The sequence below is a fragment of the Cynocephalus volans genome, chromosome 8 (assembly GCF_027409185.1).
Source record: "Cynocephalus volans isolate mCynVol1 chromosome 8, mCynVol1.pri, whole genome shotgun sequence".
NCBI classification, from domain to species: Eukaryota; Metazoa; Chordata; class Mammalia; order Dermoptera; family Cynocephalidae; genus Cynocephalus; species Cynocephalus volans.
The window spans coordinates 142669049-142683703 of NC_084467.1; the positions used below are offsets into that span (position 1 = coordinate 142669049).

The 14655-nt window shown below is 44.3% G+C and overlaps 2 protein-coding genes across 3 annotated transcripts in view; one reads left to right on the plus strand and one right to left on the minus strand.

Moving 5' to 3' along the window:
- Positions 1 to 5292, plus strand: part of LAMC2 (laminin subunit gamma 2) — a 53160-nt gene extending 47868 nt beyond the window's left edge. For both annotated transcript variants that reach the window (XM_063105305.1, XM_063105304.1), the window contains exons 22-23: positions 63 to 162; positions 2544 to 5292. In XM_063105305.1, the coding sequence (XP_062961375.1) occupies positions 63 to 162; positions 2544 to 2797 (354 nt within the window). In that variant the 3' untranslated portion in view covers positions 2798 to 5292. The remainder of the gene's footprint in view (positions 1 to 62; positions 163 to 2543) is intronic.
- Positions 5293 to 11591: 6299 nt separating this feature from the next.
- Positions 11592 to 14655, minus strand: part of NMNAT2 (nicotinamide nucleotide adenylyltransferase 2) — a 131785-nt gene continuing 128721 nt past the window's right edge. The window contains exons 9-11 of the mRNA XM_063106801.1: positions 13895 to 13996; positions 13689 to 13756; positions 11592 to 11694 (exon numbers count right to left, since the gene is read on the minus strand). Coding sequence (XP_062962871.1) covers positions 11592 to 11694; positions 13689 to 13756; positions 13895 to 13996 — 273 coding nt within the window. The remainder of the gene's footprint in view (positions 11695 to 13688; positions 13757 to 13894; positions 13997 to 14655) is intronic.

Consider the following 14655-nt stretch of genomic DNA (forward strand, 5'->3'; position numbering starts at 1 on the left):
AGATCCCGTTACATTTGCCAGTAATGCACTTTCAAGACTCATTTGTACCTCTTTTTCTTCAGGTAATTACAGAAGCCCAGAACGTAGATACCAGGGCCAAGAATGCTGGAGTCAGCATCCAAGACACACTCAATGCATTGGATGGCATCCTGCACCTCATAGGTATGTGGAATATCCACAAGCTTCCAGCTCCTGGCTCCAGGGCTTTTCCCCAGAGGACTCCCTATACCTAACCCCAGTGAATGGGAATCTCAATTTTCCTCAAGGGTATCAGATAATTTGCTTTGTTTCCAGGCCCAGATACTTTGGGCAGGTAACTTTACATTTTCTGGACTTTTAAGATGGATCACTGAGCACCTATTGCACTGGGAGGAGGAGGTCTGTGGGTCAAAGTACTGGCTATATTCAAGGAACTTCACAGACGACTGGGCAGCTTGAGGGTCCTGCTAAGGGGTCTGGCCTTGATCCTGAGAAGCCAGTGGAGAGAGTAAGCAGAGGAATAGCATCATCACTGTGTATTTCAGAAAGATCACAGAGACGGCTGAGTGGAGGAGAGATTGAAGGGGGGTTACGCAGAAGGCAGGGTGAGACCACTTAGGATATTGCTGGAATAATGAGATGACAGAGCCTGCTCCAAGGCAGCAGGAGTGATGAGGGGCAGATGTGAAGGAAAAGTCTCCCAGTCGGTGAAGTTAAGAATCCCTTTCTGATTCTGCTGTTTGTTCCTCCCCAAACCAAAGTTAGACCTTGATCTAACCAAGTGGGGAAACTTGAGCTGCCTGGGTAGATAACCCAGAAGAAATGCGGAGATAGGTCCGTGAGACACTGTGCAATTTTAGGATAAAATAGATGTGATGGCGCAGTGTGGCAGGGAATCAGGTCTCCCCACAGTCACTCCCAAAAGGAAACTGATTTTTAATTCAAATTCTGGATGTAGGTAGAGCTGATATCAAACCCTCATTTGGCCTTTTTTGTCAAGCCTGGACTGCAGCAGATATGGAACTAGGGATTTGGTCACAGATTCCAGCGACATTCAGGAAAAGGCTTGGCTCTACTTTTCCAGTTCAGTAGAACAACTTTAAAGCCTGATTTTTCTGTGAAGTGTCATCATCCCCTGAGAGACCAATGCTGTCTGTGTTGTTGTACCCATGGGTCTGCTTTGTGATCCAGTGAGCCCCAAACAGTAAAATTCCCTCTGCAGATAAAAAAAATACTCCCCAGTTGAGATTTTAGCAGCATTGTTTAGTGTTCTGAAAAAATATAAAAGGTAATGAAACTAATGGGGCCTTTAAAGAGAAGAAAATGAGGGAGTGGAGGGAGAAGGGTAGGTGGGAGCTATTAAATATATACTATGTGTCAGTTTTCATGGTATAATATTGCTTAAATCTTACAAAAGTCCTATGGGGTGGGTTTTATTATTTTCATTATTGTATTTCACAGAGGAATAAACTGAGGATCAGAGAGGTTAATAACACCCTCGAGGTCACGTGTCAATTGTAGAGGCAGGATTCAAACTGAGATGTCTTTGTCTCCAATGCTCCTGTTCTTTTTTTAGTAACCCATGCCGCCTGCCCATGAACATGGTTGTTTTATTCCCAAGCTTACTTAACTTTCTCTGCATGTCATAGAACCCTAAATCCTTGAATTCTCCCCTGCCCCCAGGTGAAGGACAGATCCATTAGATCAACATTTTGGTTATGGTTTTGTTTCTACTCTGTGTGCGCTCTTGAGTCCTGGACCAATAACAGATTAATTGCTCTACGTATAATAAACTCATGCAGTCAAATATTATCACCGCAGCTCACACATGCGAGGCAGCCTGACCTTACGTTTGAATTGACCAAAGGCCACTCAAACCTATTTGAAGTAAATGTGTCTGGCCAGGTGCCCTTCGTGCTGACATTAGTTTTAGATAGTTTATGGGTAAACATACCTGAACAAATGTGGTTACATTTCATGTTAGAAATAAACTAATATCTAGCCAGATTCCCACCGTTTGCGGCCAGAATGAAGTCTTACATCATTTTCTCATGGCTGGAATCCATCCCCCAAATAGCAAAGCATACCTTGGCCTTTATAAACCCTGAAGCTCAGTCAGTTTTTAAAGGTCTTCTAAGAGAAAACAGCAAGATGTTTCCTCAGGGTGGTTCAGAAAGAATAATTTGGAGCCGATTTTGATTCTAGGGGTGAGTTGTGTTAGGCAGACAGTATGGGTAGTGCTCAGTCCCCTGTGACCTTCAGCCTTCATCTTTTCAGAGCGTGAACTGTTGACCCTAACAGGAAAACAGAAATCCAAACTTTATATTGCTGAACTGTAGAGTTCAGAGTCTTGAACTGGCTTGTTCATAGCCAGTTAACTAGGCTAGTGCTTTCAGAATGTTTTCTAGAATATTTCTAACTTAAAATAAGCCTTCTAAATGCATGGCATACTATTTGCTCTGGGTAGGTGGAAACAGGAATTAGTTGAGTACAGAAGGGCACACGTTCAAGGAGATATAATCCCAGCTTTTCTATGTTAACTCCTTTATCATTCCCTGAAATAGACCAGCCTGGCAGTGTGAATGAAGAGGGGCTGATCTCATTGGAACAGAAGCTTTCCCGAGCCAAGACACAGATCAACAGCCAGCTGCGGCCCTTGATGTCAGAGCTGGAAGACAGGGCACGTTGGCAGAGGGGCCACCTCCATTTTCTGGAGACGAGCATAGATGGCATTCTGGCTGATGTGAAGAACCTGGAGAACATTAGGGACAACCTGCCCCCAGGCTGCTATAATACCCAGGCTCTTGAGCAACAGTGAAGCCGCCATAGAGATTTCTCAACCGCGGTTCTTGGAATGCAGACCTCAGGGCTCAGGAGCCATCACGTGGGTGGGGGCGGGGTGGGAGCACTGGAGCATGTTCAATGGCAGTGCTCAAGTCAACTGAACCTGACCCCGTCCCTGAGACCATGGACAAGGGGTGTGTCTTATCGCACCAGCGTGATACTATTTGCTTCCTGACACTGGGCAATGAGGCAAATAGCACTGGGTGTGAGACTGATCCAGGCCCTGGACTCCAAAGACTAGAGACTGGATGGAAGGACAAACTGCATGGACAGATGTTCGCCTCAGAATAGCATTAACTGAGTCTGGAAATATGGACAAGTGCTACTGGGTTATAGTCAGCTTATTCTCTGAGTAATGTGTTGCAAGAAAACATTGTTGACTTTTGCCAGGCATAAAATTCTTTCTAATGTCAGAACAGAGAGTGAAATCCAGTTACGCCGTGGCCAGTAAAATACTATTGCCGTGTACTGTCTTCTGCGAGCTTCTTGTTGCTCAGGGTTCCTCCACTTACGCCCAACACCTGAACTCGCACTCCACTTTCAAGCTGGGAGAAGTGAGCGGTGGTGGAGCTGGAAGGCTGGCCCATTTGGAGCCATGGTGCCTGTGGGTGCCCTGTCACCTTCAAGTTCTGGGCCTGGGGGTGGCATCCTTTCTCCTGATGATGCCACGGCAACTTAGAGACAGCAGTTTTATTACAGTGTTTTCTACCAGCAAAGCAAACATTGGGACGGTATTTACTTTGGGGTTTCAAAGTGATAGAAAAATGTAGTTTGGGAATTGAAAGAGGTGAAATTATCTTTATTTATTAATCCTAATTCAATTCCACTTTTCAAACACTGAAAATTATATGCATCTATGTAGTTTATTTTATATTCACTCTCTCTCTCTCTATTCCCACTAGCAGAGAATGTTCCTACTCACACTTGAGCTAGGTAGAATTCATCCTTCCATCCATCCTTCCGATATATATTTATTGAGTACCTACTGTGTGCCATGGGCTGGTGGTACAGAGTTAACATAGTCTCTGCCCTCTTAGAGTTGATTATCTGGTGAGGAAGACAAACATTTTTCAAAGATAAATTTAAACTTACAAATCTTATTCATCACAGGTGGTGTTTATTGCAATAACCCCTTGATTTGCAGCCTTTTTTCTCAACAGAACATATGTTCCAAGACACTCCCATGGGGGCACTTGAGCTTTGGGAAAGCTGAGATAGCTCTGGGTTGTGCACACTTCTTTCCATTCCAGCTGTCACTCCGCCCCTTTCCACCACTGATCGCAACAGAATGTTGAGTCATGATAACACCAGTGGGAATTGCTGGAGGAACCAGAGGCACTTCCACCTCAGCTCGGAAGACTTTTGTGCTGCCTCGATTCTGTATTTCCTTGGCTTTCCGTGGGCATTTTAAATAAAGAACCCTTCTTAGATGCCTGGGGTTAGTTTCTCATTTACTAAACTCGAAGCCTAAGGTGGAAGTACCAAAGCAATGACAATGAAAATGCCACAGAAACGGCAGTAGGTCCTAGAGTTAGCATCTTCAATTGCTGTCCCTGAGGGTCTTATTTTACCTTTTCCAACCATGAGAGCACTATGAGATTTAACTAATGCTGTCTTGTAAGCATGAAGAAGATTTATTTCTGAAACAAACCGAGATGGATAGGGGTTTTAATTAATATTCTTGTCTTTTTTCATCAGCTATAAAATACACGTACAATCAAGTTTATGGTACGTTTGTCACACTTTTTAAAAATATCTTTATTTTATTATGAGCATATTCATTCTTACAAATCATGATATTTCTTTACGCCCTTTGCCCAACCTATCACTTCCCACATCCACTCCTTCCCTCCCCCCCATCTCCAGTATCCTTAGGTCTGTTCTCTCCTTCTGAAAGTTCAGCGTATCATTGTGGTCTTTTCTTTCTTTCCTTCCTTCATTCCTTGTCATGATTTTTAATAAACTGAAATTTAATAAATGAAGTTCCTAAATTGGCCATCTGTGCAAGTGGCTGAAGAAAGGCTTCTGCTTCTGTCCGCACTGACCCCCGACATTCTGATAGGTCCCTTCTCTGCGCTTCGTCTTCTGTGGGAGTGCGTTCATTGTCCTGTCTTGGATTTCTCAATCACATAGCCTACAAATCTCTTGCCGTGATTAATGACTGGTGCCCAGAAAATGTATGTGTATTAGAGTAGAATAACTGCCATATCACAAAAACCTAAAAGTATGCAATAACTCAAACACAGTAGACATGGTTTTTCTTGATCCCATAACAGACTGAGTAGGGAACAAGATGCCCTCCACACAGTCATTTCAGAGGCCCTGTGGCTTACAACATGTGACTTCTAAGGTTGCCTCTGTGGGCGAAGGAAGTTGTCTCCATTCCAGCTGAGTGGAAAGGGAAAAGAACACGAAGGGAGAAGGGCCTCACATTCCACGCTCCAAAACCCAGTATTACGACCACATCCAACTTGCAAGGGGTCTTGTAGTCTCTTGGTAGAAAGCCACTTCTCAGTGACAACTCTATACTATGAGAGGCAAGAGGGACTGTGGGTGATTGGCTGTCTCTGCCAAGTATAGGATTAGACAGCGTATATTCTAGGGAACTTGGTGAGGGATCTCCTTAATTAATAACCACAGTACGTGCAATCATAAAAGGATTCCTCAAAGGGATAGTTAAGAACATTGTAAGAATGTCTTCCTTGATAAATGGGAAATGATCCCTGAGCAGACATGGGGAATGGAAAAGTGACTCATGGCACTCCCTTGATATAGGAATGATTCCCTCATTTCTGAGGACCTGACAAATTGTCCCTAAGAAAAGAGAATGGAATGTTGCTTAGAGATGGCTTACTCAGGACCTAGCCTCCTGTTGCCAGTCTTGACCAGACCCTGCCAAGTTAAGGAGGCTTTCCATCTGATTTCTTGGCAGTATTTGTAATTTGTAGTGAAAACTTTTTTGTACTTCTCCTCTGAGAGTTTCTGATTAATTGTGCTCTGGGTAGGTTATTACACACATCATCTACTTCGATTCATAGGAGTTTCTGTTTGGAGAGAGGAGCTAGAAATGAAACTGCCTGTAGACTATAACTTCTTAGCAGCAGATGTATTTCTGACCTTACCCAGGATGTGGTTTCTTTTTAGTACTCTTGGGAGGCTGGAGAAAATGGTAGGAAGACAGTCAGTACTGTCCAATGTTTGGAACAAATCTCGAGGAGCAGGACTATGTTTATCATGTCTTCTTTTAATGTTTCACATGGTCATGGGAATGTTACGGATTCTTGCTGTGGTTCAATTTTCCCACTTGGAAAACAGGTTAGAATTGCTGTCTGCCTTCTTTATACTATTGGCTACATAAAACTTCCCAGGAAATCCCAGGATCTGAAGCTTACTTGTGGGTCATAAGGGAAGAAATGTGTATGTACAAGTATGTTAATTCATATTTAGCATATATATTTTATGTTAGTATGTTACCTAATTAAACCAGTGTTTATACTCCATTTTAAACAAGGCTCTCATCATTACGCACTCTCAGGATAGAGAAAAAAAAGCAGTGTTTAGCTTTGTGAACAAAATAGTAAACATAAGCACAAGTAATCCATTTACAAAGCATATCAAGCATCATTATGATGTGCCACAAAAGCCACAAAGATACACACAAAGCTGGCCTAGTCTTAATTTTAAGCAAAAACAAAACAAAACAAAACCACCACCAACAACAACAAACTAGGAACCCTAAGAACCAAAATGATTTTTTTTTTAAAAAAATAAACTAATCTGGCAAACAAGTAACTAACCCTAAAGTGAACTGGACTGACAGGGAACTACTGTTTCACCTTCTGAATCACGACTGATAATTAGCTAATGATAATTACCATTCAGACCTAAACCAATCCAGGATGTATGTTAAAATAAAGATGGAATAAGAACTAATAATCAGGGGCTGGCTGGTTAGCTCAGGTGGTTAGAGTGGGGTGTTATAACACCAAGGTTCAAAAGTTCAGATCCCCATACACCAGCCACCAAAAAAACCCAAAAAACTTGACAAGTAATCACAGCAGGATTGATTTAACAAATTATTCATTTTTCTTGTTTACATTGCCAAAACAAATCGTGAGTTTAACAATTTCTTAGTTAAGATCTTTCATGCCAAAAAGTTATTCAATTTTTAAATTTTCACAAATATATTTTTATTTCATAAAGTACTAATTTCATTAAGGAGCCAAAGTTAACCAACACTGGACTATGCAGATCAATCAGGATCTAAGATTTAAATTCTTTAAACTGAGAAAACTTAGGCACAATTTACAATTTTGCTGATTATTTGTCCCTGTATAACCCTTGGGTGTGGCTGTATATACGTTTATATTACACGTGTGGCATCAGCTGAACCAGGAAGAAAATCTCCTGCTCTAAGTACATTTTTACAACTGTTGTCTCCAGTCAAGTCAGACTATAGAGAAAAAGTGATTAATTCTGGAACTCACCGAGAAGGTTCTAGATCAAGACACAAGACTCTAGTAGCATTGTCTTATTTATTAACATAATTGAAACATTTTGCTGATAAAACCCTTGTCCGTGACTATTCTAGCAACAAAATTTTACTCAAAATACTTCACCGTGGAATGGTATTGCAACTTGAATGCAGTTTTTATCAATGAATTGATTTCCATAAAGCAAATTTTACTCTTAAAATGGCAGATTATGTGACCAAAAAGTGATTCGAAAAAAGCTTCCCCCTCCCCATGCCCACCCTCAAGACCACGTGGATCAAGCTGAGCTCTGGGTCCTGGGACTAGACGGAAGGTGAAACGAAAGAGCCCTAACTCTTTCCTAACTAACCGAAACAGGCTAATAGGACACTCCAAACTCACACTACAGGGAAAGCACATGGAGGGTTGAGTTTACTGGGCAACTAGGAGGGTGCAGACTGGATGACCTGGGCAGAGCACGTTCACCATCATTACCACGATGCTATTCCTAAGGTGTCCTAACTGTATGGGCTGCAAAATTGGGCCCTGTCTCCACCCTTCCCACCTCACCTGTTGGCCTTCTTGCAGTAGCCTTGAGAGAGACCCTGAGCTTTTCATATTCTACTGTTTTATTTTTGCATTACTCTTTTGATGAATAAAATATAATACCACGCTTCTCTCTCTTAGTCCCCTAAAAATGTATGTGTGTGTGTATCAGTTTGGGGAGAGTAAATTTGGGCTGTTAAAGTACGAGTCATTTCTCCCTGTAATTATTTGCCTTTTGCTGTAGTGTGATTCTATTTAATTCGAACGGCAAGTTCTTTAGTTTTCAGAAGCTGGAGCTTGAGACTAGAGAACGTGAGGGGAAGGTGGGCTAAGCTGGGACAGGAAGAATGAGTCTCTAGAAGCTCTAGCTCTGGGTTTCAGGCACTTCAGTAAGAGACTTTCCTCCCCTGTTCCTATGTACATTCAAGGAAAATGGATGGAGGCTACCTGGGGTTGGAATGTGTGTGTGACTGAGGTACCCACTAGCAGCACAGACCCCCCGAGGACCATTCCTTAAGGAGAGAGTCCATTGACACACAGGGCTTTTCTCCTGCCTGTTCTTACTCGTCAGCCACTTTCAGAAAAATGAGAGGGACATTTTTTGTTGGCAGGCAGGAAATGAGGCGCCAGACCCCTTTTGACACAATCATTTCAGTCCATGCCTTCCTCACAATCTCTGAGCCATGACAATCCCAGGTTGGTCTTTGTAGGAAGGGGCAGGACTCCAGGGGGGAAGTTGGGGCCTAGAGGTCATCCTGTTGGCACCTGGGCACCACTTAACACTCTGAATCATCTTTCTGGCATTGGCTCTGGCCAGGTCACAGTCACAACGTCCTACCCTGCGCTCAGAGAGGTGCTCTGACCTTCCCCCAGCAAATGAAGAATGGGGTGGTGTGTGGAGTTGATGAGCCAACACAAAAGGGGACTAACACAACCCCTGTGGTCCCCCAGGATAAAATCTGTCCCATTTCGTTCCTAGAATCTACTTCTACCACACCTGTTCCTACTCTCCCTTCCCACTCTCACATGCCCTCCTGCCCTGCACTGGGTGTGCAGAGCCAGCCGGTTCCTTCTTGTGAGCTGTGGACAAAACGGGGCTTGACTAGAGTCCAGCAGAGTAACAAAGTGTACCAAACGAAAACAAAACAACAAAAAACAAAACAGCAAAAGAAATCTGGTCCTTAAATAAACAGATATGATGTTAATGGGGGCGGGAGAGGGAGGGGGAAAAAGAGGGAATGGGTAAAGGGACATGAAAATCAACTACATTGTATATTGATAAATTTTTAAAAAAGAAAAAGACATCTAGTCTTTCTCAGGTCACTCATGTGAATCCTCGTAAACTCTAGCCATAAACTCCAGATCCTTAAAGATGCCATATTTCCCTGAATGAGAAAATTCAGCTTCCTGTTTTCCTTTGGTTTATTTCCTGGCTTATGACTGTTTTGCCTGGTCCAAGTCTCTTCCAGCTTTCTCTCTCCAGCAATAGTATCATCGTGAGCACTTTCTGGATCTTCCTTACCCTTCCACAAAGCAATCCTTTCTTGGATTCAGAGGGTCAGTTTCTGAGATTTCTTCCAAACTGTTGAGATTTCTTGATTTCTAAGGGAAACCTAGCTATGGCCTTCCTTGCCGTCACACACTCCCTCAGGACTGGCACTACCATGCCATGTGTGGGGAGCACCTGGGACAGAGTTAAGAGAAGGATGCCAGGCTAAGGCTTGGGAAGAGTAGAAACCGTATGTTACCTGATCAGCATCATGGAGAATTCAGGCACAGAAACCATGTGGAATGATGGCCTAAGGGTCAAGGAAACAATGTCTTCTTGTCAGGCTCCACCCTTGCTGTGTGACCTTGTACCAGCCATTTAATCCCATGCATCTTGCTCTCTTACCCTTTAAAGGAGAGTGTTGGATGAACTGAGCTCTAAAGTTTTTTTCAGTTTATTATTCCATGATTCTTAACCAAGTACTGAGACCCAAGAATAAGATATTCCTTCCTTCCTCTGAATATTATTTCCATTATCCAAGAGGAATAACACCCCCTCTGGATGCTGCTCTACCATGCTTTTCTGTTGAATCCAGTTTCTTTTTCTGGAGACAATTGAAGGACATTGCAGATGTGTGGAATTGCAGAAATGTGTGTTTAAAAATGTTGTCCTTTGTTTCAGGTCTCACCTGGTCCCTCCTGGGCTATAGCTGGTACTAGGTTTCAGTACAAGTATCCAAATACTCTGGGACCATTCCCCACAGACAACCAGAAACCCAAGAGCCAGAGACTGGTGAGAGACACAAAGCACAGGAGATTAATTTCCTTTTGGCTCTCCAAGCAGGACATGAGTAAGGCCCTAACAACCAGAGAAGAATCTGCAAAACTGTCTCCAGGGGCAGAGAAGAAGGTAGGAAATTAGGGGGAAAAGGGGTGAAACAGCTTAGTGGCTCCTGACCTCTCCAAGATCTCTCTTCTGTGAACCCACTGCTCTGACAGGCAGGTTTCCTCAGGCAGTTCCTGTGGCTGATGGTCTCTGCAGGAGAAATGACCAGCCCAGAAACAAGGCCAAGGCACCGCTTCTCAAGAAGGAATTGACCTCAGGCACCCCCTGTGTTACCTCAGCTAGAGTGGGTGAGAGTCATCAGTTCCCGTCAGGGTAACAAACTGCTCTCTCCTAGCTCACCCCAGACTTAAACTATGACAGAGTCATTTCCCAGTCAAACAGGCAATAAATAAATCCAGTTAGCAAAAATTCCTAGGGTTGAGTGAATTCCTAGCAATTTTTTTTTTAAAGAAATGTCTGCATTATCAGGATTTGGCCTTGATTGTGTGATTCTTCTCAGATGTGGGAGTGTGACTAGCATGGCCTCCAAGGGCTTAGATGGTGATCTGAAGAAATGCCTGGGCTGGCAGGGAACTTACCCTGTGATATCAGCCACGGACCACATAAGTAAGTGCACACGTGCCACTGGGAAATGAGGGTGGACTAGCTCTGTGTGATCATAGGTCCAGAAGCATCAGGAAAATGAATTCTGAAACTAAGGAAATGGACTCAAATTCTTCTGAGAAACCCTACTACTATTCCCAGACTTGCCTCTCACGTTTCAGAACCTGGAAGTCTCACTACTGACCAAAAGCTGCTGTTGCTGCTGCTGCTGCTGCCGCCGTGTGCATGTGTGTGAGTGTGTGTGTATGGCGTGTTGGAGAAGTGGAGGTGGCCCCCATGCACTTACTGAGTGCTGAGACCGGCTACAGTGTCCTACCAAAGGGAAGTAACACCACAGGAGTGCATCAAGACTACAAACATAAAGAACCGTGGACTCTGATTACACCCAAGTTCTACAAAGATTGAACAACAACAACAAATAAATAAAAAGAAAAGAAAAATAGCCCTTTGTGGTAAAGGGCATGCTGGGAAGGCGAGAGCCAGAGCCGCCTCCCCAGAGCATGCTGGGAGACGGACACCAGTACATCTCCAAAGACTGCACTTCCTCCAACTCCCACCCCTATTTCCTCACCCACCCCCAACCCGGAGACTAGAGGAAAGTTTGTTCCAAGATGACTGTGGAATAGGAAATGCCATGGTTCTCTGCAGGTCCCCCACACTGTGGGGGGTTCAGTCAGCAAGTGGGGAGAACAGTCAAGATGAGGAGATGGAGAAACAGAGAGGCAGGAGAGAAACAGGGACTGACAGAGACTGGAGGGCCCAGTGTGTTGGCCGAGGACGAGGGGAGAGTGGAGCAGAGGGCTGTGTGGCTGCTAGCCGGAGGCATTGATGTACAGCTGGCTCTTGAGGATGTAGTCGATGACCGGCTGGGACAGGTAATCCACGACATGGCCGTCCCCATGCTGCAGGGCCAGCCTGCATGAGAAAAGATGGTAATCAGAAAGACATCCACACCTGAAGCAAGTCAGGAGGACTGGCCTGCCCACTGTCATTCAGGAAAAGGGTTTACAGGTGTCTCCCCAACACCCCATTACCAGCCTTGGCTCAGGTTGAATAAATGGTATCTACGTTAGGAAAAGCCCTCTTGCCCCACAATCCTCCCCAGCCCTGGTAACAGCACTTCATCCTGGCTCTGCCACTTCCTAGCTGAGAGTTTGGGCCAGTTATTTAAGCCCCTCTGTCCTTCAGTTTTCTCCTCTGTGGAATGAGGGTAATGTTTGGGCCAACTTTATTCGGTTATTGAAAGGATTAAATGAGTCAGTATGCAAAGCACTTAGAATAGCCCTGATCCCACAGTAGGTATTATAATGTATCAGCTATTCATACATAATCACTTTGGGTTCCTCTGCATGCTGGTTTCATGCAGATGGATCTCCCAGGGGTTCTTACGATTGCCCACTTCTTCTCCTTCCTACAGGAGCCCTCTGCTGTGAGCCCATGGAGGGAGGGCAGTAACGGGTATGAAGGATGCCAGCGACACACTTTGGTTCCCACACAGATTTTCTCTAGTCTTAGTCACGCTGCTTTCTTTTCTCTCTTCATATGATAGCCTTGGGAATATCCATCCCGAAGGAGCTATTTGTAAAAATTCAAATACTCCTCCAGATATCTAGATTCTAAAAGGCATCATGAGATCTCCCGGGGGACCAGCTCACTGCCTTTCAGTGTGTACACTGTCCTGACCTTGCAAGCTGGGTCCCTAAGTGCCTCGCTGCACAGGAAAGCTATTTGAAAAAGTGCCTATACTGTGGTTTCCAAATGCCGATCCCAACTTCCTCAGACTCACCCAGGAGGCAGATTTCTAAGCTCAACCCTCACAAATTCTGATTTGGTGGGACTGAATGGGACACAAGAACTTGCACTGCTGTGTAACTTTTCATGGTGATTCTAACATGCAGTCACGTTTGGAACCACAACCTTCCCCCGCCCCTCATTGCCCATGTCCTTGGGTTTCTGTCCTCAACTCACAGTTGATGCTGTCTTCCAAGTGTCTCCATAATCTCCTTCCAGGGAAGAAGTCCAGATCACAGCGCTCTCCATCTCCTGCCTGGGGCCACCACTGCTGGTGGTTTCTGGCTGCTCCTTAGCCTTATTTTAAGTGCTAATGTGTCTGCAATGTTCCCCACATCCTTCTCTTTTTGACTCCCTCTGGGAGCTCATATGCACCCGGAATTTAGTTGACATGTATACTCATGGCTTTCAGGTTTAGACTTCCAGACCTCTTTATTCCATACGTCCCACCACTCCACGGAACAGTTCCACATGGGGTTTGTGGTGGAGAATGCTAACTGGACCCTATTACCCATTTGCTCCTTCTTTGGTTTAGTAATAGAGTCTAATGAGTTTAGCTGGTATATGGCTGCTAAGCAATAAAGTCTATTGTCCAACCTTTCTCCATCCCTGAGACAGTGGGATGTGAAGGGAAGAGATACATGCAACTCTGGGTCACCTTCTTAAGGACAAAGCTTCTCGCTATGGGCTTCACCTGGCCCTTTCCTACCAGCTGAAAAGAACAGTCATTGCAGGAGCCGTGAACCCCAAAATGGAAGCTTCATATTGAAGAGGCCAGAAGTTCAATTCCTTTGGACTTCAGTAAGAGGGCACTAAACATCTAACTTATTTAAAATTCTGAATACTGGTGTCTTTTTGTTATGGTAGCTTAGCCTATATACTACTAATACATTATTTCATAAGCATCTCAAACTAAAGACATCCTCTTATCCCCTCAAACCCTCTAAGAGTAGCTAATGAACTGTCCCCCGTTTTAAAAGTAAATGGTTGGGGACAAATAATGAGGTCCAAACAGGAGCCTGAATACTGGGGCAGCAGGTGTCCATGTGAATCTAAGGAAAGTTCTGTGGAAACTTGTAAGCTAGTTTGATCAGTCTCTGGCTATTTTTCAAGCGTACCTGCTCTTGGTTGAACTGACAACAGACATGGGATGGTTGATGTCATCTTTCACCACCATGATGTTGTGCTGAGGACAAAGCAGAGAGAGTAGGCTGCCAGTCCCCCACACTAAAGCCCTTCTGCTCCCTCCCTCCTCCAGCCCCTCAGGACTCTCAGAGAAGGGCCGCATCACAGAGATGCACGAGCAGGGAGACAGAGGGCTTACTTTGTATTTGCGGAGTATTGAGGAGTGATTCATGATTCGGTCTGTGTCGGCTGCATCCCTGGGCACCACCACAATCCCAAAGTCGCCAACAATCACCTCCATCTGAAGAGAGAGAGAGGGCACTTTAGTGAACCAAATCCCTATAAAGCAACTATTTAGCAGGATAAACTATCTACCATTCTTCCATGTGGAACCCCAAACTTTAGTCCCAACTTTTCTCAGCACTATCAGTCAGTTCCATCAAGTAACAACTTGTAATAGTGTTAGAAGAGTGAGTGGGAACCTCGCCTAGCACATAGAAAATGTTTAATAAATACTAGACTGAATGAATAAATGCACTCTTGCATGTCTGGGCAAGATGACTCCAATCCCTGAGGCTCCTGTTGAGTTTGTAATGCTGCAGAATAATCTGAATGACATATAGTCCTAATCTGGTAGATACCCTCATTGCCCAGCAAGCAAGTCTCAGCTCTCAGCTGGGTGTCATAGGAATTGACCAGTGTCAGCTGGGTCACCCATGTAAATGCTGCTGTAGGACTCAAGGGCAGCCAAGAGAAGGGCTTGGAGTGCAGATGGTTACTGTGGCCACTTCTGAGACCAGCCTGTGATAGAAGCTTGGGCCATAATGAGAAATGAAACCTTCTTTTCATATTAAAAAAAATAATATTTTTATCTTCTCTTTCTGATCTTAGATGTGAAACAAGCTTGGAAAACTCCAGAAAGAAAAAAAAAAAATCACAACCACACAATCCGAGTAGTCA